Source organism: Gigantopelta aegis, chromosome 11 (genome assembly GCF_016097555.1).
Source record: "Gigantopelta aegis isolate Gae_Host chromosome 11, Gae_host_genome, whole genome shotgun sequence".
Classification (NCBI taxonomy): domain Eukaryota; kingdom Metazoa; phylum Mollusca; class Gastropoda; order Neomphalida; family Peltospiridae; genus Gigantopelta; species Gigantopelta aegis.
The window spans coordinates 5,757,754-5,783,032 of record NC_054709.1 but is presented as its reverse complement, the minus strand read 5'-3'; the positions used below and the strand labels follow the sequence as shown (position 1 = coordinate 5,783,032).

Sequence of the window (25,279 nt, the reverse complement as noted above, 5' to 3'; positions counted from 1 at the left end):
ATGGGATTCGAACCACAGACTATCAGTAGGAGCACTTTATACTAACACTACTATATATTCCACCCTCAGGTGAAGCTACGTCCCGGAGCTGTGGGCTACTGACAGGTGAACTGATGCGGGTTCTAACTAGGTTATAATTGTATTCTTGTGTTAAGAACACACCCGGTCCATAAGTCGTCTCCAAATGTAACAGAAAAATCAACCTCCACTTAGGATATTCGAACCACAGACTCTCAATACGAGAGTCCAGTGCTCTACTAACTGAGCTAATAGGTAAATTCCCACTAGCTCCTGCAGTAGGAGCACTTTATATTAACACTACGACACACACATATATATATATATATATATATATATATATATATATATATATATATATATATATATATATATATATATATATATATAGATAGATACATACATACATACATACATACATATACACATATATATATATATATATATATATATATATATATATATATATATATATATATATATGTAGGTAGGTAGGATGTAGGTAGATAGGTAGATAGGTAGACAGATATATACTTATAGATCGATAAATAGATAGAATGCATTTTAGGCATGGACTGGGGTGGACAAAAATGAAGGAACAAACATAAATTATTAGCGGTAAATCTTGGGAGAGAATTGCAATTTTTGGTTGGTTGATATTCATTTGTAGGCCTATCGCACAGTCATTTGATATATGCACAGTTGAAGAGACAATTTCACTGCTTAGTGTTTCTAATTAACATATATGATTTCAACGTGGCTCCAACGATTCATTATGTACAATTATGAGTTGGGGGTGCGAGTGAGATTGGTGTGAAAGTGCAGATTGTCTATAAATAGCCTGAACGCTCTCCAACTTGATAATTCATATTACCAAATGAACGCAGCATAAACCAAGCTGATTAAACATAATCATAAACACAAATATAAATATAAAATTTAATATGAACAACACAACTATGCTGCAAAACTATAGCACTTTATTATAGGTATATAAAAATATATAATAAGCATGTTCATATAAAGAAAATGATACCGATATAAAAGACCCAATAGAAAATTGTATATTTTGAAAACAATATCATTATATGACGGTAATATTATTAGGAAGTTTTCTCTCATTAACCAAAATATTTTATTCTCTTCTGTAATGGTGTTTTCAAAAGTAAAGTTGTATTCACACTACTGGACAGAAGCCTCAATGGTATATATATTAATTATTGTGTGATGTTTTAAACATACCTACTCCACTCAATAGGAGATAGAATTCTCTTTCAGTAATTTCCTTATGTTTGAGATCTTGAAAGTTTTTGCATTAAACATCAATCGCATGTTATTTCTTGTCTAGGATAACAATTACTGGAATGTCTTTGACCAATATTTATACAATTTTCCTTAACTATATACAAAGTATGAACATTTACCGGTAATGTAGATGCAATTTTTTAAACCCTATAATCTATAAGCAAAATAATAATAATAATAATAATAATAATAATAAAATCATAATAGTGATTACTTGGGAAAAAATATCCCTTCCATATTGAAAATACCAATTATTTTCCCTATCACCAATGACCAATATTTGATATAAGTGTTTTGCAGAACCTAAGCAAATTGGAAAAACAATTCTGAAAATTTATAAAAGACAAACAAAATGTAATATAACGAGTTATGCAACAATATCATTTTATTTTTAAAATCATGAATTGTGTATTTAGTTTTTTAATGTTTGCATTTGAAGTTACATGCAAAAACGTAGCACCTCACGTCTAGAACTATAAACGTTTATATTTAATACGCATGAGGAATTCAGCACTAAAACAATCTTAGGAAATGGTATGGGTGCGATAAAACTAGATATAGTCGTATATATATAAGCTACTAACATTTGCAGAATCAAAGTCCATTTCAGTTTGCCATAGACACTGACCACCATAGTGACCACATCCCCTTCAGTAAGACCTTATTTACCACCACCCAACCTCCCCCAGAACAAACACCTTCTCCCAAAAGACCACATGTCTGAAACATTAAAAAAAACAAGCTTTCAATGTTCTTATGAAAGAAAGCAGTTATTCACAAATGACATCCACGTCAATTGATAAACAAATTCTAATTTAATAATTGAAAATAATGTAAAATTATGCTTTAAGTAAACAACCATCTACAATTTGTGTAAGTAAATTAACCGCCATACACAGGAAGCTGCGTCAGTATCAATCAGATGTGATCAGACTGGTCAGCCATTTTGAATTTTCGAAGTTCAGAAGTTGGCATTCACCTTCCTAGGAAGACTTGTGGTTGATGACGAATCCATCTGGTGGTGTTGGTACACGGTGACGTCACGACGATGCGCTAGAATAGCTCGGACACTCAGTACAATGACCAGTACCAGCAGAAGCAAGATGGCGACCGCCATGGCAACGAGACTGGCAGTTATCTCGGTGGTAAGAGTGCATTCTTTCTGGTTCCTCATTTCATCCCTCAAGTTCTTCATATCTGAAATTTCACCATATATAAATTACGACTCCTCCACTATTTTTCTATAGAATGTCAATGCCAAAATACTTCTAAAAATGCGATCACGAACAAATATATACATTATTAAACAACATTTATAATAATAATAATAATAACAGCAGCATTATTATTATTATTATTATTTAAATAGCCAAAGATGTCAAAGAGAGCAAAGAAAGTGTGGTTGAATCTAAATTGAACAAAAGGACGAGCAGAATAATTCATTATTATTATAAACCTGGAATGTCGAATATATAATACTTGTATTTTTTTAACAGATCATCAGTATTAATGGTATTACCGCTGCACATGATTTGACATCATTTAGCCATAGAAACTAATCTGCGTCAAATGGACATATACTATTCTCCATTTTATTATGCACAAGGGGCATTACTCTAAAGTTTGTTACATAATATTAAACACATGGCAGGAGACGTGTGTATTTTACACCGCTGTGATGTAACCAGATATATTTTAGTATACATATCATATAATATTATGAGCTAATGCTTTAATCTATTGTTAGGGCTCAGTTGTTCAAAGCATAGTTAAATTAACCCTGTGTTAGCCTAATGTTTTCCTTTTAATTATTTTGTTTGTTTGTACAAATCGAAAATAAACTTTAGAATTGATTATGATATATTTGGTTCTTCTAAATAAAGTTCAACATTATGTTTTCAATTACTATTTGTGTTGATTAAGTCCTTGGCTTTGAACATTTCTGTTAACCACTGATTAAGATAAAGCAACTAAGCTAAAATAAATGATATTATTACAGTGATGGCAGACTCTAACTTTAAATCTGAACAAAGCCATTATCTGCAATCAAAACCGTATCTCTGTACAATGCAGAGACGAATGGGCATTTGGGAAAATACAAATGAATAAAAACTTACTTCGCTGCATGTCATCTCTGACATTGAACCCGACCCCGAGTGTGGCAAGATCATTGTCTTCTGCCCTCTTTTGTCTCGTACCACCACCTGCTGTACAGTCAGTTATCTGACATGAGTTAAAAGAGAAATGTTAATAACAGTGTGAGCTACAAACATAATTATACACAACACACAAGCACACACAAACACATATATACACACACACGCGTGCACGCGCACGCACACACACACACACACACACACACACACACACACACACACACATGCACACACACACACACACACACATAAAGCTGGGTTCCGCAGAGGAAAGGGATGTTCCGACCAGATTTGTAACCTGAGGAACATAATCGAACAATGTGCGGAGTGGCAAAGACAGCTGTTCATAAATCTTATCGATTTTGAGAAAGCGTTCGATAGTATACATAGGGACTCCCTCTGGCGCATCCTCAGATCATACGGAATGCCACAACGCATCGTCAACATCATCAAAGCTTTCTACACCAACTTCACCTGCAGTGTTGGTGACAGCAATCATCACTTCGAGGTTAAGACAGGTGTGAGACAGGGCTGCGTTATGTCAGCTGTTTTGTTCAATGTTGTCATCGACTGGGTCATGCGACAAACCACAGAAGACATGCCAAGAGGGCTTCGATTGAGTCCCTTCTCTGTACTAGAGGATTTGGACTTTGCCAATGACCTTGCTCTCCTGTCACACACACACACAAACATATCCAGGAGAAAACAACACGCCTCAGCAGATTTAGCAGGCAAGTTGGTTTACGAATCAGCCAGAAGAAGACAAAAATCATGACACTGAATGTCAACATACCATACGGTGGACAACAAGGACGTCTCTAGCGCTGAAACATTCATCTACCGTGGAAGTGTCATTAGCAACGATGGAGGAGCTGACATAGACATCCGCAACAGATTTAACAAAGCAAGAAATAATTTTATGAGCCTACTCGCAATCTGGAGATCAATAGAGTACCACCACAAAACTCAGAATCTACAAGAGTTGCGTGCTATCAACATTGCTGTATGGGGCAGAGAGCTGGAGAATGACAGAACAAGACATGTCAAAACTGTCCACCTTTCACACGACCTGTCTCAGAAAAAATCTCAGAATCTTTTGGCCACAAACCATATCCAATCACGAGTTGCTTGTCAGGTGTCAACACAAAGATATGCCTACCATCATTCAGAGAAAACGCTGGAAGTGGATTGGACACGTCCTCCACATGGATGCAGATTCCATAACAAAAAATAGCCATATGGTGTACACCAGAAGGCAAGCGAAAGCGAGGGCGCCCAATGACAACCTGGAGAAGAACTGTGCAAGCAGAGTTAAAAGACATTAACCACACCTGGGGCACCATACAGCGAATGGCCAGAGACAGGGAGAAATGGAGAAATTTCGTTGCTGCCCTAAACGCCAGAGGGTGTAATGAGCAGTAAGTAAGTAAGCAATCATCTATAAATTAAATTACATTAAACAACACTTACCTCTGGGCATGCGTGTGCCTGGCTGCCGGTACAGGCCCTGACAACAAACTTGTAGATGTTTTCCGCAGTACCGTCCATTATAACCGGCACCGTCTGCAGCGTTACGATGTTGTCAACTTCTCTGGCAGCGGACGTCTTCACAACAACTTTCTCTAAAGCAGTTGGGCAGCTGTAAATCATAAAACAGAAACCTTGCAGAGAGACGTAATGATATGTCATTCAGAAAGTTAATCATTTGAGCTTATCTTGTGATGTGATTATACTTTTTTTGTTGTTGTTGTTTTGGGGGTTTTTTTTGGCTGTTTGTTCTTGTTTTTGTTTTGTTGTTTTTGTTTATTTTGTTTTTTGCTTTTTTTATAACTGTTTTTATACTTCTAGTTTTAAATGTTGCTCTCCTGTTTTTATGTTTAGTTTTCTCCTGACGTTGTCAACATTTAGTTGACCGAACGTTGACATCTTAAACTTGTGGTTTTAAACAGAAACTTATTTTTATTGAATGTGATTACTCTGCCTTAAAAGATACTATCCTGAGTTAACCGTGATTTTAAGATGTTCCTGGTAATAGAACTAAAACTACATATTAAATGCATTTTTGTGGCTAAAATATAAATTTCCATTTATAAAAAGTGTTTCTGGTCGTCTTAAGGTTTCTAAAAGCTCAAATTGAGCTTTTTCTTCCAATAATTTCGTACACGTGTACAAAAAATATTTATTAAGAAATAGAAATGAAATTTCATCTACTATAATATAAGACTATTACAACACAATAAGTGTAGAGATTGGTATTCAGAACAAGAAAATATATACTGAATAACAGAAGAAATGCAAATCAGCATCATGGTTAATTTGTAATTAGAATAGATTTACTTGATTACAAACATTCAATTCTTTGTTAATCTCTTCTCGAAAACTAAAGTTAAATGTTACTTCTAAATATTATATCTGACGTTTCTTTCGGTGTCATGCATATTTAGTACGTAATTTTATGTTGTAAAAAGGCTGAATTAGGTGAGACATTATCTTTAAGGTTATTAAATCTGATATGAAATAATATGAACACCTCTTTTTTTTTTTTAAATAAATGTATATTTTATTTGAATCCCAGCATTATCAACGTGTTTCCTGCATACAAACAGATACCCGTGAATGAATTAAACAAATTGTGCAAATATTTCAAAGCCTTATTTCAACAGAGAAAGTTAAAACTCACCCATTGTCCACCAAGACCATGGATTTGAGAGACGTACCCCCATTTTCAATCGTAAATTTCTCTAACCGGATGGTTTTAAATACTGCAAAATAAATAATACAATATATCAGGACTGTCACAACCCCACTACCTTCTGCCTTTGCCTCCAATAATAAAAAGTGAGACAACAAATGAAATACTTCAACATCACTAAAATGTTAAACACAAATTTCATTTTGTTCAGTTGCAAACGTTTTCGCGTCCTTACTCGCCAATTGTAAAACATAAATAATGTTATAATCAACTTACAGTCATTTACCTCAAGTAGATAATTGAATTATTTTTGCCTATTATTTCTTATATAGATATTTTAAAGCTATCATTTGAAGTTTTGTAATTGGTTTTTGTGTTGTTTATTACGAGGACTATGCCAAAAACATTTTATAGGACGAGTAATCCTGCAAAAGAAAAACTACAGTATTATTGTCACTAGCTATTAGTAATGATGCAGTTTCTTTTCAAAACAAAATAACCTTTACAAATTGGTATTGATAAATCGATAAGAAATTAAAGTATTAAACGATACATGGTGAAAATGTGAATCGATATACAAGCAAAGGTATCGTGTATTGATTCATAAGCAGTAGTATCGACCAAGACACTTGTTACATAACTACCAAAGATTCAATGTTTGTTCATGACAGCTGGTTAGTTGAACAGAAAATGGCAATGGATCATATTTGATTCACTAATGGAAACACCAATCAAGTTCAAATCATGTTCTGTGAAATAACTAGTTAATGTTATTCAGGAATAAGCCAGGTAACGTTGTCACTAATTCACTAATGGAAACACCAAGGAGGAACCAATCACGTTCAAGCTGTGTTCTCTGAAATAACTCTAGTTAAGCCAAGTAGAGTTGTCTGCCTTTAAGTATAATCCATATTAGAAATAATTTAATGCGAATATCTGCCAGATCACTCTAGTTTCTCTTGTTCGGGAATTAGTCTAGTAGAGTTGTCTACCTTTAACCATAAAATTATTCTTACCTCCAGAATTGTCCAGTGTGAGAGTTACATCGATGGTCGTTGCTAGACCATAATTTAAAGTAGTGTCGAGTAAGCCACCGCCCACTTCTAACTTCGCAGTCACGGCTGCCCCCGCAACAGTGTTGCTCTTGTCGATATTCTGAAGAGCTGTACTATTTAAATTAAATAAATTAAATTAAATTAAATTAATTAGAAAGGTTAATAAGACAGAAAGATGGTCCTTCCAATATGACTAAAAACACATTGTTTATGAGTGACTCATAAATATACTCCTTATTTTTTCAAGGATCCTCTAAATAAAAACAAATGCACAGTAAAATGATGAAATGAAATAAAACGAAATAAAATACTATAATATTTTGAAGAGATTTTTAAGTACATGTAGTGTATTTAAATTTCTCTTCAACAAATTATTTTAGTGGATTCTTGAAAACACGAATAGAATATCTGAATCAACGTCTTGCGCCCCAAAAGAGCACTCTTTATCATTCATTCCACCTGCAAGAGCAACGCAAAGAGAATAGTGATCAAGTGTCCTTTAATGACAATTTTGGAGAACCTAATTTTTCCTTTCCCCCACCCCACCCCACCCCACCCCACCCCATCCCCCACCCCTCCCCACCCCCACCCCACCCTCCCCCACACACACCGAAAAAAAAGAAAAAAAAGGTAGCACAGAGAATTAAACACACGGCCGTGCTGTGGACAATTGCGGGGGTTGCAAAGGGGTTGGGATTCTTTTTTTCTTTCTGGTTTTTTTTTTTTTTTTGCAACATTAATAACTTACGTAAGAAAATCATGATGTATGGTGGTACTAGTGACAGTGACGGTGGAACCAGCTGGGCCGCATGCGGCTGTTACTCTGAAATCAGTGTTAGGTGACGTCGTGCCTGCTTCAAACCGAATAATGAACTTTCGGGTGTAGATCTGAAGTAAATAATAATAATAATAATAGTAATAATAATGATAACCAATTATGACACTGTGATGAGACCGATATGATGTTTTAAGGAGCAATATATATATATATATATATATATATAGATATATAGAGAGAGAGAGAGAGAGAGAGAGAGAGAGAGAGAGAGAGAGAGAGAGAGAGAGAGAGAGATATTGATCGAGGACAGACGTCATCTGTAATTATTATTATTGTTGTTGTTGTTGTTGTTGTTACATCATGCACATATTAGATGACTTCCGCTTGCTTAATGTTACGTTACGTGTAATTCCGCTTGAGATATAACTGCACTGCTCTGTGGTTTTCTGATACATCATGATATTACACTAGGTTCTGTGTAAAACGGGGAATCCCTCGACTTTAGATGGCTTTGCTACGGACATAATCCTAAAGCCTGCGTCAGCAGTAAGATAAGATTTCAATATGATTGACATAGACCTGTGCTGAAATCAGTTTGATAATCTTGGCATGCGATTACATTGTGTTTGGTAAGATCCACTGACAGAGACCAGTAAGATATATAACATTTCAACAACTGAACGTCGGTGACTTACACCTGTGCCTTCATCCAAAGTAGCCTTGTTACAGGCTCGTGACTTCACTGAGTCATCATAATCATTGGTTACTGTTAGTGTGGCTTCTCCAGCCTTCCCGAAACATGCTGTGTCATCGATGTCATAAATTTTGGCAGCACCTTCCACGATCACCTGACCGTTAGCCTTATCAAACCCAATGATGCCACTGACATTAATGCCTATGGTGCTAGTAGCAACTGGTGGGCTGGGTCCTCCACAAGTAAGAGCAACTGAAAATAAAAAAACAAAAAATAAAATGAACACCCCAAACCCAGTAATGAATACAGGAATGAATGAATGAATGTTTAATGACACCCCAGCACAAAAATACATATCGGCTATTGGGTGTCAGAAAACGTAAGTATATGAAAATAGTATTTACATTAAGAGTAAGCAATATTACCAAATATCATTTCAAAGTTTTAAAGTTTCTGTTGTGTAACATTGGTTAATTAATCATCGGCTATTGAGTGTCAAACATTTGGTAATGGTGATGCGTAATCTTCAAAGAAAACCTAATACATTTTTCAATTAGCAGCAAATCTCCCTCTCTCAGGGTTCCAGGTGCACCTAACTTTAAATGTGGCATTAAACATGGCCACATCTGCCTCTGATGATCAGTGTGACAGTTCTTGTTGTCATAATGTGATTTGAACTAGCATCAATGGGCCAGCTAGTACTGTACTTGTAACATGTACTAAAATTAGGACGGGGGAGTCCGGTACCACCCCACACAGAGGGAGTTTTAACGGCTTAATCTTGGTTGGTGTCATGGATAAGCCATCGGATATAAGGCTGGTAGGTACAGGGTTCGCAGCCCGGTATCGGTTCCCACCCAGAGCGAGTTTTAATGGCTTAATTATGGGTGGTGTCGTGGTTAAGCCATCGGACATAAGGCTGGTAGGGACAGGGTTCGCAGCCTGGTATCGGTTTCCACACAGATCTAGTTTTAACGACTCAGTGGGTAGATATGAGGCCACTACACCATTTTCTCTCTACTAACCACTAACAACTAATGCACTGTCCTGGGCAGATAGTCCAGATAACTGAGGTGTATGCCCAGGACAGCGTGATTGAACCTTAATTGGGTATAAGCACGAACCTAAGTTGAAATGAATTGAAAGGGTAGGTATAAGATCACATCTCTCTCCAACCCATAGTCTGGGACAGACTGGCCAGATAGCCGAGGATTTTGTAAAGTGGTCTGTTATGTCACAAATTTCTAAAACGCGATAATCTGACATTGGTGAAGGCAAGCGAGATCTGTAAGCAAGTTCCCTGGAAAGGTTTCAAATAAACATGTTCAGATGCTCGGTTCCATGACAGTTTACTGCTGTATGCTGTGGATAATGAATTTAAAAATATAAAAGCCATTAAAAAGGTCACTTCAAACAGGCGGGAGGTCACTGAACCTCTGTAACCTCTCCCACCCCCACCCCCACCATCCTACCATCCCCACACACATCTGGATCCGCTAGATCCCTCTGAATCTGTATAGACTAGTAGCACTGCACTGTCCACTTACTTCGGGGTGTCTCACACAGGGTACCGGTGTAGTCAGGAGTACATCCACAGCTGGAATCCTGCAGACACGATCCTCCATTCTGACACCCGACTAAGCAGATCGGACGATAAGCAACATCAAAATCTACAAGATAAACAATATACTCAGCTAACCTAATAGTTTTATCGTTGTGGGCAATTATTTATGAAAGCAAAACGACCGTCGTTCTTTGTTTTCAGTGTCAGGTCGTGTTTACATAACAAGATGTAAGATAAATGGTATCTTACGAACATTAGTATATTATCCTATTTATTACAACGAGTATAAGACAGCATCTTATGGACATTAGTGAAGTACGTTAACTATTACAACGAGTACCGTACATAAAATGTAATATAATACATATTCTGAAAAAAAATAGCAACAAAAAGAAACCCAAAAAATAACAAACAAACAACAATAACAACAGAATACTGCACTTTTTTCCCTCTTGTGTGGTGTCTCGTTTTTTAAATTTCAATTTTGAATCTGTTGCTATTTCACAGTATTTGTCCTATTGGCCTAAAACTGCCACTAAAGGTGGTAAATATCCATGTAGTAATTGGTGTGAAATACCTAGATGACAAGCGTATCCAAACTTCCCGTTCGGACATGTTCCTTCATTGCATTTTTTTTTAGTTGCATCGCAGCTAGCCGGAGTAGGACACTTTTGGTCGTCTCGATTTAGACAGTCAAACATCAGAGAAGGAAATTGGCCATGCACTGAAAAGGAAAACAAATTATTTGAATATCTCCTCAAGCACGTAATAGAATTCTCGCAATGTTTCGGCATCTTTCCGCTGTCTTCCCCGGAGGATTGCAATTATTACTAACTACGTTATGTCCATCAAATATATGCTACAAATTCTAATCATTGTTAAACATAAAAGTATGCTAAGTCTTAATTCACACAGCGGACCGTGCGCTGGAAAGGTGAACCAGTTTTGTTTTTATTAAGGGGAGATAATCATGCCATAGTTGATGGCTACAAAGAGTTATCTTTCAAGCCATTGGTAAAAATAAATGATGGCGTCAATTTAGAGTCATACAGTGGACTAAGAAACAGGTCGTGCACTGTAAAGTGAAATATATTATTTTTAACCAATGGGAGACAACCATGTAATGACCAATGGCTACAAACTGTTAACTGTCAAATCATTGGTCAAAAATAAATAAACTGGTTGTGTACTGAAAAGTGAAACAGTCAATTATTATTTAGTAAGAGGAGACAACCATGCAATAACTGATTGATGCAAAACGTTATTATTCAAATCATTACTAGAAGTTATAAGAATTGCTAAACAGAAATGCCAAGTCTCAATTATTCATACAGCGAATAAAAAGATTGGCTCTGCACTGAAAATGTGAAACTTTTTTTCGTTTTACTCAGGGGAGATAATCACGCGATAATTGTTGGATACAAACAGTCATCTGTCAAATCTTTGATTCACACAAACAGCGTGTTAGGAAACTGTTTATGTTTATTTTATTATTATTATTATTATTATTATTTATTTATTTATTTATTTATTTAATAAAGGAAACTAATCATGCGATAATTAATACTTGCAAATATTTATATTTCAATATTTATTTATTTACTAAAGGAAAATAACCATGCAATAATTATTAATACTTGCAAATATTTATATTTCAAGACTTAGGTAAAGATAAATGAAGGTACAAAGGAGAAGTTTGTTTTCTTTAACGACACCACTACAGCACCTTGATTTTTAATCATCGGCTATTGGATGTCAAAAATTTGGTAATTCTGACATAGTCTTAGAGAGGAAACCCGTTACATTTTTCCATCAATAGCAAGGGGTCTTTTTATATGCATCATACCATAAACAAGATAGCACATACCAGGCCTCTGATATACCAATCGTGCAGTACTGTCTGGAACAAAAAAATATCCCAATGGGCCCACTGACGGGGATCGATCTTAGATCCTGGATTGACCGTGCATCAAGTGAGCGCTTTACCACTGGGCTACGTCCCGCCCGAAATTAGGAGAAATGATACGGGTTTCTGCCTAAATTGTTGTTGTTGTTTTTGCAAAGGAATAGCCTCTATTACAACTGATACACTTCGTCTGTGTCAACATCATCTGGGGCCATTGTATGATTATTACAGTAAGTCGGGAGTTGGGGGAAATGCAACGCAACGGCCGGGTTAACCAACTTCGTCGTGACTGTTGACAGCTTGATGCTAGCATTAGAAATGCAACCGTGACAATTAACCACGGCAATCGGCAAAACTGCCGTGAACACCCTTTTCCCACGATGTAATTTTCGTCTCGGCCATTACAGGGTGACGTACGAGTACTTCAGGCGCGGATCCAGGGGGTTGTGGTAAGAGGTGTTTAAACAGGCTTTTAATTATTATTATTCGTCCACGTGTTCGAAAAAAAAGGAGTGCGCCCCCTCCGTACCCTCCCCTGGATCAGCCCCTGTAGATCTTTCTGTTATTTTCTATTTTTGCACGCAGAATTTTGGGAATACTCAGAGTAGCAACACAGTACAATGTCGTTCGTGTGTCCACTTGCGTTATTCTATTATATGTCATATAACAAAACAGCGCTAGAAGGACACTCGAGCTAAGTACAATATCGATATTCTTGAGTTAATCTCGAACATATTGCATTAGATTAATTTTTGTTATTTCTCACAAATGCACGGTTAAAGAGCGAACTACGACACTAACAACTATCACCATGTACCTTTAATGCTTCTATCCGAAAACCATTATCATGGTCAATGCATAATTTTGTTCATTTACTTGTAGCCTACAATGATACCAAAATACACTCAGTGTATACTTACAGGGGTCGAAATACTGCCATACCGACCGGTTTTTGGCGGTCAACATCACCACGGGCTGGAAGATTTGTTTTATCTGTCGTCCTGACGGACCGGCAAATAAATCACGCACTAGTCGGTTATGTTTTATCTGGCAGGTTTCGATTCGGTCCGGCAGGAATTTGAAACAATTTCAACGCCTGATTTAACAGAGATTTTAACACTGATATGAAATACAGTTTTTAAGAACTTTGTGGAAATAAATTAAAAGAAACGAAATGAACTTACCCGTGGAAATCACGACGATAGACAAAAGGACAAAGCGAAACATGATGTCTTCAAATCTGAAACGAAAACTCAAAAATAGACCTACAGCACAAAATAAACTGAAATTGAACATTCATAGGTGTCAGAAGATGGCGGTAACTGGAGGGGTTCAACCTCTTGGGCTGTTAATAAAAGAGATAATAATATTTACAATCAACTCCTGTCCTGGACACTGTGCCCATGACAGGCGTGCGCTAAAACAGCTTGCTCTGAATGTGCACGTCAATCCCTATACCATACCATTATAATCAACTCTGGCTGAACTTAGGCCAATGTTAGAGCGCTCGCCTGATACACAGTCGAGTAGCGATCGATCCCCGTCAGTCGGCCCATTGGGGTATTTTGCTTTATATTTTTGATCCAGCCACTACTACACAACTGGTGTAACAAAGGCCGTGGTATGTCCTGTCCTGTCTGAAGGATAGCATATATAGTAGATCCCATCAGTGGGTTTCCTCTTAATATTCTTTCTTTCTTTTAAATTATTATTTGTGTGACCATTTACTGTATGTCCGACGCCATGTAACTGTAAATATAAATGTTTGGAGTGCGTCGTTAAATGAAACAGTTCTTTCTCTTGTTTGTGTTGTTTCCTTTTGTCTTTGTGTGTGTGAGGTGTGTGCCCTTGACAGCGTGCTTGAACTTTAATTGGATATAGTCACAAAAGTAAGTTGAAATGAAATGAAAACGAAATTCATTGCTTTGACTGAGCAATAATTTGTATACCCCTCACCGGGCTGTTACCATGGCAATCTGGTTTAGTGACGCCGGAATAGGAACGACATCATGGGTCCACTGTATAAAACTTAAAAGCATCGGTATTCAAGACTGGTATATCAAAAGCCGTGGTATATTCTGTCCTGTCTGTGGGAAAGTGCATACAAAAGATTCCTTGCTGTTATTAGAAAAAATGTAGTAGGCTTCCTCTGAATTTTGTGTGAAATTTTTTTTTATCAAATGTTTCATATGCCGACGTTTAATTAATAAATGTGCTCCAGATAATGTTTGTTGCCACCGACTAACAGTTAAAATTTGTTTTGTTGAACGAAACCACTAGATCACATTGATTTATTAATCATCGTCTATAGATCCTTTTTCACAAAATTCTGGATCCATCACCAACACATAGCTAATTCCTATCACTCTGTAGGAAGGAAGGGAATGTTTTATTTAACGACGCACTCAACACATTTTATTTACGGTTATATGGCGTCTGAGATATGGTTAAAGGATCACACAGATATTGAGAGAGGAAACCTGCTGTCGCCACTCTAATGGGCTACTCTTTTCCAGTAGCAGCAGGGATCTGTTAGATGCACCATCCTATAGACAGGATAGCACATACCACGACCCTGGATGTACCAATCGTGGTACACTGGGTGCAGCGCGAAATAGCCTAATGGGCCCACTGACGTGGTTCGACCCCAAACCGACCGCGCATCAAGCGAACGCTTTACCACTTGGCTACGTCTCGCCCAATCACTTTGTAGGATTAATGCACTTATGAGTCACTGTCAAAACAGTGATGATATCAGTGTGGAATCAACTGCCCTACCCACCGCCCGCCACATCACCCCAGTGTTGGAGGAAACCTTCGCATTCGGGTGAACACGATGGAGACATTCGTGAAACATTAGCTGGCCTGAAACATTCTCAACGTGTATTTCCATCATTCTACTCACATTTGTAGTTGTAATGCATGTAAAACAAATGGGCAGCGATTCTTTTGGAATCCTACAAATCTGTTTATCAGAAATGCTAATATGAATGAAAGTTATTATTCAGATTCCGGCATCTTCGTTTAATTCGGGCAAAAACCAGCTGACTTCCCCACCCACCCCGACTCCCCCTCACTAATCAATAACATCTGATACGGGCAGATAGTCCAGATAACTGAGGTGAATACCATTAATAACGAACGTGAACCTTAAGTTCATACAAATACAACAATAAATATTTAACAAACTGCTAGAAAACTGCAAGAGAAATAGAGTTTTGAAGCGAACACAGACAGACAGACAAATTACAGATACAGACAAATATTTCAACAGCCATATGGATCAAGATGTAAATAGCCGAGTGGCTTATTCTCTATAGTGGTTGATGACACTAAAACAAACAAGCAAATCAACACACACACACACACACACACACACACACACACACACACACCTCCCAACAACCCCTCCAATAACAACACAAACAAAAAAACATAAAAACATAAAAACACAAATCTCTTAATGTCTTTAACAATTCTGAGGGCGGAACGTAGCCCAGTAGTAAAGCGCTCGCTTGATGCCCTGTTGAGCCCATTGGGCTATTTCTTGTTCTAGCCAGTGCACCACGACTGGTATATCAAAGAGGTGGTGCACAAAAATGATCATTGTTACTAATGGGAAAATTAAGCAGGTATCCACTCTAAGACTATATGTCAAACTTACCAAATGTTTGACATCCAGTAGCCGATGATAAATTATTGTGTTCTAATGGTGTTGTTAAATAAAACAAACGTTTACTTCTTAATAGTAATAATGCATACCACATCGTTACTAATGCTGGTATCGCGTAGTATTAAAATCTTACCTTTTAGCGAACTTGTTGTCAAGTGACTATTTCTTGGAGCGCACCAACACGAAGAGAAAATGTACTCGCGCGTGTCAATTTATGGCACGTTAGAGTAGGCGGGGCAAAGATCTCCTTTTCTCTCATCGCTCGGGAAAAATAATCCATGTTCTTGGATTGGTGGCGGGTGGAACAAAGTACCAGTGCATAGTTATTTTTGGAAGGGTATAAATTTAAAATTCTGTCTTACCGTTGTCATGTGATAGCAGAAATACTTTCCACACAACCGAACACGTATGGGTTTGATTTTAAGCGTGCATTTAATAAAACTATCGATAACTACGGTGGCTGGGAAAGGATATCACATCAAATTATTTTTCTCGATCGGTCGATTTAATATATCGATCGATCGACTTACTATCTCGATCGATCGACTTATTATCTCGATATGCGACTGGGATACCGTTTAGGTTATACTATACCATATACTATCCCATAGGCAACAACGTTGACGTTTGTGATTAAAAACACAATATGCAATATATCAACCAAACTATAACATTCATCTAGGTAATCATCCAACACATAAATACAGGCCACCACATGTACAGGTCGTTTTTTCTTTTCTCAAATTGGAGAAGAACTGATCCCCATTCCCTTTGCCCTACCAATTTGGTCGGGATGATGTGAGCAGATGTGTATACACTGTACTGAAAGCCACCCACTGTTCACATCTCTCAAGTACATCCCCTGTTGCAATAGCTAAGGCAACTATGTCTGTATCTGTAGCAGATGGCATGATCCATATGTAGCTTTGCTGACATGCATCGGATATGGAGGGGCATGTTGAAGCCCAAAATGTCCCAATTAGGACATCTTTGGCCGGTGCTCTAATTAATGTATTTAATTAATATCATTTATATATTAGGCTCTGGAAGAACGTTTCGCAAACGTGTGGGCTTCGCGGACAGGTTATTGACGTTCAAATACCAGGAAAGTACCCAAAATTGTTGGGCCGGATTTGCATGGGTAGGGCGCTCCGTGTGTGTGTGTGTGGGGGGGGGGGGGGGTACGGCCTCCTGCCAGCCAAACCCAAAGGCCGAGACCGCCTATGCCCTAACACATCCTGACACGGCTTCACTCCCCCCCCCCCCCCCCCCGATGACCGGTATATCAAAGGCTATCCTGTCTGTGGAATGGTGCATATAGAGAGATCCCTTGCTGCTAATGGAAAAATGTGGCGGGTTTCCTCTCTAAGACTACATGTCAAAATTACCAAATGTTTGACATCCAATAGCCTGTGATTAATAAATCAATGTACTCTAGTGGTGTCGTTAAACAAAACAAACTTTAAAATGTTAGTGCACGTATATATGTTAACAAGTATGTGTCATTAAAAACAACGAAAGAAGGAAGGAAATGTTTTATTTAATGACGCGCTCAACACATTTTATTTACGGTTATATGGGGGAGCGGGATGTAGCTCAAGCGGTAGCGTGTCTACCTGTGAAGCGGTTGGTCATCGGATCGATCCTTCTCAGTAGACCCATTTGCAGTTTGGGCTATTTTCGGTTCCAACCAGTGGTCCACAACTGGTTCATCAAAGGCCGCGGTACGTGCTGTCCTGTCTGTGGGTAAGTCATATAAAAGACCCCTTTCTGCTTATCGGAAAGAGTAGCCTATGTGGCGGCAGCGGGTTTCCTCAAAAGAAATATGTCAAAATGACCATATGTTTGACGTCCAATAGCCGATAATAAAATAAAAATCAATGTGCTTTAGAGGCGTCGTTAAATAAAACAAACTTTCTCTCTTTTTACGGTTATATGGCGTCATATATATGGTTAAGGACCACACAGATATTGAGAGAGGAAACCCGCTGTCGCCACATTTTCTTCCTTCCAACAGCCAACGATTAATAAATCAATGTGCTCTAGTGGTGTCGTTAAAAAAACCCTTAAAAATTATCGGTTTGTCTTTAACACTACATTTCAGAATGACTAAATGGTTGACATCCAATAGCCGACGATTAATAAATCAATGTGCTCTAGTGGTGTCGTTAAACAAACAAACAAAACAGGTCAGTGATCTTTAATAGCCTACCATGAGCCAGCATGCATGACCTTGACGTTTTCCATGCACTTGCACGTACTATACCTTAGTGCTGCACGGTCATTTGAAAGGATGTCCGAAACAAGAGTAATATATTGAGCGAATAATGAACATATTTCCTATGTTTAAAGGTTAATAGCCGATAATGAACCAAATTGTTGTTTAAAATGGCAACTGTGCTATTCAGATGCCAAGAAAAGGCGTTTAAAGTCATCCAATTAAAAATACTTCCCGGGAGAGAATACCACTTTGTGCATTGCTTAATAATGACCCTGATCATTGCCCTCCACCCCCCCCCCCCCCCCCCCCCCCCCCCGCCCAAACTAAACCAAACGCTCCGGATTTTTGTGGTACAAAGTTTAAGAGAAAGCATCCCCTTGGTAGATCGCTCACCTGAAGGGCTTGGGTCGTAGGATCGAATCCTCTCGATGGACCCATTCTCAGGTTGAGGAGCGGGGATCTAAGTCAGTTGGTAGATCGCTCTCCTGAAGGGTTTGGGTCGTAGGATCGAATCCTCTAGGTGGGATGTAGCCCAGTTGGTAGAGCGTTCGTCAAGTACGTGTTGGGGTGAACATTACCAACAGTTTCACACGCACCAACCGATGTACTCTCGTGGTGCTGTTAATATTAAAAACGTTTTACATTAAAATATCGCTGACAGATTTTATGCAGCGCATAATGCACACCCGTGCTGTTTTGTTTGGTATACAAGGTATTAGGCTCAACGCCCATCGTTCAAAACACTTTTTACTTTCATTCGTTTTATAAACCAGCTGTGCTATTCACCAACTACTAAATAAACCCTAATTTTCCGGTTAATGAAACTTATAGTCGGCTGCGCAGCAATCATGTTTTCCTTATGCATCCGTACATTAATTTATTCTTATCTTTTCTCACACATTAACGGTGTTTTGTGTGAAGTGTTGGTGTTTTTTCTTCGTTTAAAAACTAGTCTTCTCAGAACCAAAACACAGCATGGGAGACCGGGGATGGTCGTCACTCTTTTTATGTCGTTGCATTTCTACAAGTTAAAATCTCATACTCAGTTGATTTTCTTGCAAAGTTAAAGCCGTTTATATCACAAGATATTGCTACCAGTTCATGCATCGTCTAAATGGCGTAAACAAAATAGGCAGGGTTTTTTTAAGTTTCGATTTTTTAAAGTTCTTGTTGCATCAGTTAAGATTTACTTCAAATTTTAATACACTTATAAATGTATATATCTTTTCAGCACATTTTATGAATTCTGTAATTTGTTAAGCCATAAACCATGCAATATTCATTTAAATAATCACCATCGAACCTAAACTTTTATCTCGATGTAAAACAACTATTGTTCGTGACTATGCTTGTACAATATAAAACAATGTTCATTATATTTTAATCCTGAAACTTACATGTACCTATTTTGCCCTTTGTAAGTTGCTATTGAGTTTCCTCTATTTTTTTTTTATTTTTTTTTTTTGGGGGGGGGGGGGGGGGAGAGGCAAATAAAGAGCGAAATAAATAATTTTGTATTTAATATATAACTATTTATTTCACACATTACGCAACAGCTTTTCTTGTTTACTTCTTTTTTCTGTTTATAACTTGAAAATAAAGTATAAAATTAATTAATATTATTTAAACCATCTTAATAATAAAAGAAGGAACTTTAAAATAATATAAAACTATTGTAGATACAATTAAAATCAAGCTAGCCTTTGTATTCGCTGTTACATGATTTTCGTTCAAATTAAAATTCTTATCCGCCATTTTTTGGCCATATATCAGTTGTGTTTTTTTAACTTTCCTCAGTCTAAAATCATGTGATGTCAGTAGAGACGTTTGACACGAATGTCGCTTACTCAGAACCCCAAATTTGTGAATGCATTTTCAAACAATGTTTAAAAGAAAGGAGACCATCTGTAAATGTTACAATTTACACGTCAAAATACGACATCTGTCAGTCGAATAATGCACGTATTTCCCCATTTGTAACGTTTAAAAGCCGATAATTAACCAAATTGTTAATGAGCAATTTTTTTTTCTCTGCGAAAATGAAGGATTAAGTAATATTTACGTAAACAGCATTTAAAAAGAATCAAAACACGGAATCCGAACACCACCGCTACAACTTGGTAGCAACGCCATGCTGTAGTGTCCTAAATTGTAATAAATTACCTGAATTGTAATGCCTGCCTTGAATTGCAATAAAAACTGCCCTGAATTGTAATAAACTAGCTGACTTGCATTGCAACAAAGAATTGCCCTGATTTGTAATAATCAGATATGTTGAAGCCCAAAATGTCTCAACTGCCCAAGATGTCCCAATTGCGACATCTTGGACCGGTGCTCGGCCCAAGATGTCCCAAATGGGACATCTTGGGCAATTGGGACATTTTGGGCTTCAATAGAGCTGCCTTGAATTGTAATAAGATACCGACTTGAATTGTAATAACACAAAAATGGAAAGGAACGTGTGCTTAACGACACCGCACCGCATTTCTTCAATTTGAGGCTGTTGTGTTTGTTGTATTTTAGACAATCTTTACTGCCACATAGGCTTCTCCTTTCGACTATCAACAAATAGGTTTGTGGACCCACTGTGTTATTCCAGTTAGTGCTCCACAGTTGGCATGGTATGCATTATCCTATCTATATGATGGTGCATATAAAAGATCCCTTGCTGTTAATCGCTAAGAGTAGCACAAGGAGTGGAGGTAGCATGTTTTCTATCTTAGTATCTTTGTTGCCCTTAACCATGTCGGGGGCGGGATCTACCTCAGTCGATAGAGCGCTCGCCTGAGGTGTGTCAGTCATAGGATCAAATCCGCTTAGTGGAACAATTCTCTCATTTGGGCTTTTTGCCGTCCCAGCCAGTGCCCCACGACTGGTATACCAAAGGCCGTGGTATGTACTGTCTATGGATATCACTTGCTACTAATGAAAAAATGTAGCGAGTTTCCTCTGACTACGTGTGACATTGACTAAATGGTTGACATTCAATAGCCGATAATTAATAAATCAATGTGCTCTAGTGGTGTCGTTAAATAAAACAATCTTTCTTTCTTTCCTACCCTCATCTATACCAAGTATTACAGCCATAATTTAGGCCTAGATACCCAAAGTACTATACAAAGTTTATGGGGTTTTATTATGTATATGTATGGGTATGTATTTACGTGTGTGTGCGTGCGTGCGTACGTGCGTGTATGTGTGTGTATAATAATGTATAGTCAAACCTGTATTAGTCGGCCACCCAAGGCAATACAAAGTGAAGCCTTTTAAGACAAGTGGCTGCTTCTTACAGGTCAGTTTGTTCTATTTTAGACGATTTGGGAGTACAATACGGTGGCAATTTAGGACAAATGATTGCTCAACAGAGGTTTGACTGATATCTCTCTGGGTTGTGCTGGGAAGGGAATCCCTTACCAACTATTCAACCGTTACAACTCGGCACCTTTGGACATTCTCCCCGGAACTAATTTTATAACTGCATACCATTGGTAGATCGATGGGATAGGACTATAGCACAATCACCCACTACACATTAATTAGCCATGTTGTCTTACTCTTAAACATTGTCTTAATATATATATATATATATATATATATATATATATATATATATATATATATATATATATATATATATTTTACGTTATTTATTCAGTTAATAATAGCATAACAGAAATTATGTTTTACACCACTAGATAACATAAAACAAAATATGTGTGACATTTATTGTAGTGTATACATGGGCCATTTTGAATTAAACTTTCTACCTTCCCTTAAATATTAGCATGTTATTGGGATTAGTTTGTTGGAATGTGTGTATGTAATTTGATAAGCCAATGAATCGGCTCAGGGGTAGTTCATTTAGTATGTACACACGGAGTTGGGGAGGAAGTGTCTTTGGTAGAGCGTATGGGTGCCTTAAACGTAAGAGGGACTGGGACCTAACCCATTGCCTACTTGGTCATGCATATGCTTATTTCATTTTGCATAAAATAATTGATTATATCAAGTCAGTGAAATGATCACTTCAGTAGCGACCTGTAGCAATGTTTGGTTCACAACAGTGATATACGTATGTTTCATTGGATGCATTCCATGTATCGGGATCTTTTCTATCTTGTTATATATTATTACATCACATCACTGAATTCGAGCAATTATGTCAACTTATAATTATGCACGTACATGGAAAGGGCAATATGTCCATAACTGTGTGCGTATTGAGAGTGGTAGGGTGTGTATAAAATTACTATATAATTTTATATACACACTAAATGAATTGCCATTTACCACATTTTTGTTACTAAGTTTCCATAATTTATGGTTATACGTTTTATTTTTTATTGTTATGTCATTACATTTCTTTCAATAAATATTTTTGAATGCATTGTGTTTACTTTGTGTATGTTTCTGGCTGTTACAGAAAGGCATGATAGAAGTACTATCAACATTGGTAACAATTTGATATAAATACAACGTTCTGTATATGCTGAAAACAATGTGGTAAAGGGTTTTAGACTAAAGCCATCGTTTAAAGGGCCTCATGACGTAGATTTCGGTCGATTATAGGTGTTATAGTCCCTTTCGAACATTATAATTATAGAAAGTATATATATAAAGTTAGGAACTGTCTGCTAATTACACACTACTGCGCCGATTCGCATGACATTTGACAGCTCGCGACCACAACTACTCGGCCACTGTGTCTTCGACAAAAATAGAAGCCCAATTAACCGGAGTTATGAATGTGTGCTGTCAAACACACGGTTTTATAAAGTTAGGAACTTTCTGCTAATTACACAAGTACAAATAAATAAAAGTTTGTCTTAATAAAACATAAAAAACCATAAACTAAATAAATTACTGTTTGCAGACAATGGTTGGGGATTTTTTTACTAAGACAAACTTTGACTTAGCCTCCCTTCTGATATTTTAAACAATTTCACAACATTTTGAGTTATATAATACTTAAGAAATAGTAAATGATGTCCAAACATAATTTTGTTGAGGATATTTACTCCATATGAGACCATTTCCTTTCTAAAATATTGTCGAATGCAATATCTTATTTTCTTATTGTAATAATTAGTGAATAACTATGTTGTATTTGACCATCTGTGGACGCTATTGCTGGTTTTAATGTCGCAAATTGTTTTATCAGCGACGCAAAGCGGAGACGGTAAAACGTATATATTTTCAACCGTCAAACGATCAAATACAACATAGTTATCCCCATTCTAATTTAATAATTTCCGTTTGGTCTATTTTGATACAAAAAATGTATAATGTTTAGAAGGAACCGAGAGTTAATAAAACTATGGTCAATACTATCTTTATTTAAATCGTACGTCTTACAAAATATAGTGTAAACGAATAAATATTTTTAAAAAAACATCGTTCAAGTGCAATACCAATATGTTTTCATTTTATATTTGTGTTTTATTGATTTAATTACGACAATATCAACCGGTATTACATATTTTACTGGATCAGGACACTAATCGCGATAACTGGTGCTAGAACATTCTGCATTACTTACTTACATGCACACACACACACACACACACACACACACACACACACAAACACACACAATGAATTCTTAAAGAGAATGTTACACCCCTGCACCACGATGAGGTTACAGCATGCATGCATACATACACACATACACACACATACATACATACATACATTTTTATGGATGCCTCAATATCGCAGAAGGTATCGTGGCAAGTCTGCAATTTGCGGATGATTCGGTGCCATGGGTCCGAGTCCCATCAACGGCATGGAACAATTTGTGAGGCCAGAAAGGATTTAATTATCCCCTGTGCCAGTGCGTTAATATCTATGTATGTAACAGTCAACCTCGACATACATACAATATATAGATATTCATACATCAATACATACTAGCAAGTGCCAGGTCTGCCCACTGTTTCGTGCACGTAAGCGGTATCGACCGCGTAGATTGTAGGCCCCATACATGTGGTTGAGTTAAAGATCGTCCTTTTTATAGCTCAGAGCGCATCGTGGTTAGTCTTGCAATTTGCGGGCGATTTGGTGCTACAGGTTCGAGTCCCAGCAACGACATGGGACAATTTGTGAGGCCAGAAAGGATTTAATTATCCCCTGCGCCAGTGCGTTAATATCTATGACTGTAACAGTCAACCTCGACATACATACAATATATAGATATTCATACATCAATGCATACATACATATATACATACATACACAATAACACATACGCACATACATACACACATACACACATACACACACATGCATACATATGACTAAAATTCAATCAGTTAATACTTTAAGAAGAAGAAGAAATGCTTTATTTAAGGATGCACTCACCTCATTTTATTATAGCCACATGGCGACGGACTTATGGTTAAGTACCACACACAGATAATGAGAGGAGAAATCTGATGCCGCCACTTTATGGACTACTACTACTGAATAAGCAATAAGTGGTCTTTCGTATGCACTTACTCGCAGACGGGGCACTACATACCATGCCCTTTGGTATATACCAGTCGTTTTGCACAGGTTGGAACGAAACATGCCCAGTGGTAGCCAGCTCCATCGAGTAGGTTCGATCCTGCGACCCAAACATCTCAGGTGAGAGCTCTACCGACTGAGCTTAAATCCCGCGCCTGTATATATTTTAATAATCTGCTTTTCGTCAAACTGTTCATTAATAAACTATTATCTTCCTTATTACACGTTAAATCCCGCGCCTGTATATATTTTAATAATCTGATTTTCGTCAAACTGTTCATTAATAAACTATTATCTTCCTTATTACACGTTAAATCCCGCGCCTGTATATATTTTAATAATCTGATTTTCGTCAAACTGTTCATTAATAAACTATTATCTTCCTTATTACACGGGGTTTTTTTATACATATTTACGTGTTTTTTGGGTTTTTTTTGTCAACTGCGACATTGATATTCAGGCTTTTTATAGAAAATAAATTGAGGATGCTTACTAAAAACACCACAGACCATAAGTTGCCGTACTAGAGGCATTGGGTTAGGAATTATTTTGAAATTAGACACTGCATTTTTGTCCACTTTAATACATTTTGAACAGCAGTTTCCGCACCACGATTTATACAAAATTACAATGTCACACATGCTATACCTATAGTAATTGACAAGATTTAAGGGTACGTAATGTTACCCTCAGTACCCTGTGGTAAAAAC

The 25,279-nt window shown here is 37.2% G+C and overlaps 1 protein-coding gene across 1 annotated transcript; it reads right to left on the bottom strand.

The window, feature by feature from the left end:
* Positions 1 to 997: 997 nt before the first annotated feature.
* On the bottom strand, positions 998 to 16,076 carry LOC121385472 (EGF-like domain-containing protein 1). The gene is made up of 11 exons (XM_041516170.1): positions 15,975 to 16,076; positions 13,353 to 13,408; positions 10,840 to 10,986; positions 10,246 to 10,368; positions 8,700 to 8,950; positions 7,975 to 8,114; positions 7,188 to 7,339; positions 6,160 to 6,241; positions 4,950 to 5,118; positions 3,441 to 3,546; positions 998 to 2,520 (listed from the first exon to the last, which is right to left on the bottom strand). The coding sequence occupies exons 2-11, from the start codon at positions 13,393 to 13,395 to the stop codon at positions 2,285 to 2,287; spliced, it is 1,449 nt and encodes a 482-aa protein (XP_041372104.1). The 5' UTR covers positions 13,396 to 13,408; positions 15,975 to 16,076; the 3' UTR covers positions 998 to 2,284.
* Positions 16,077 to 25,279: the final 9,203 nt, after the last annotated feature.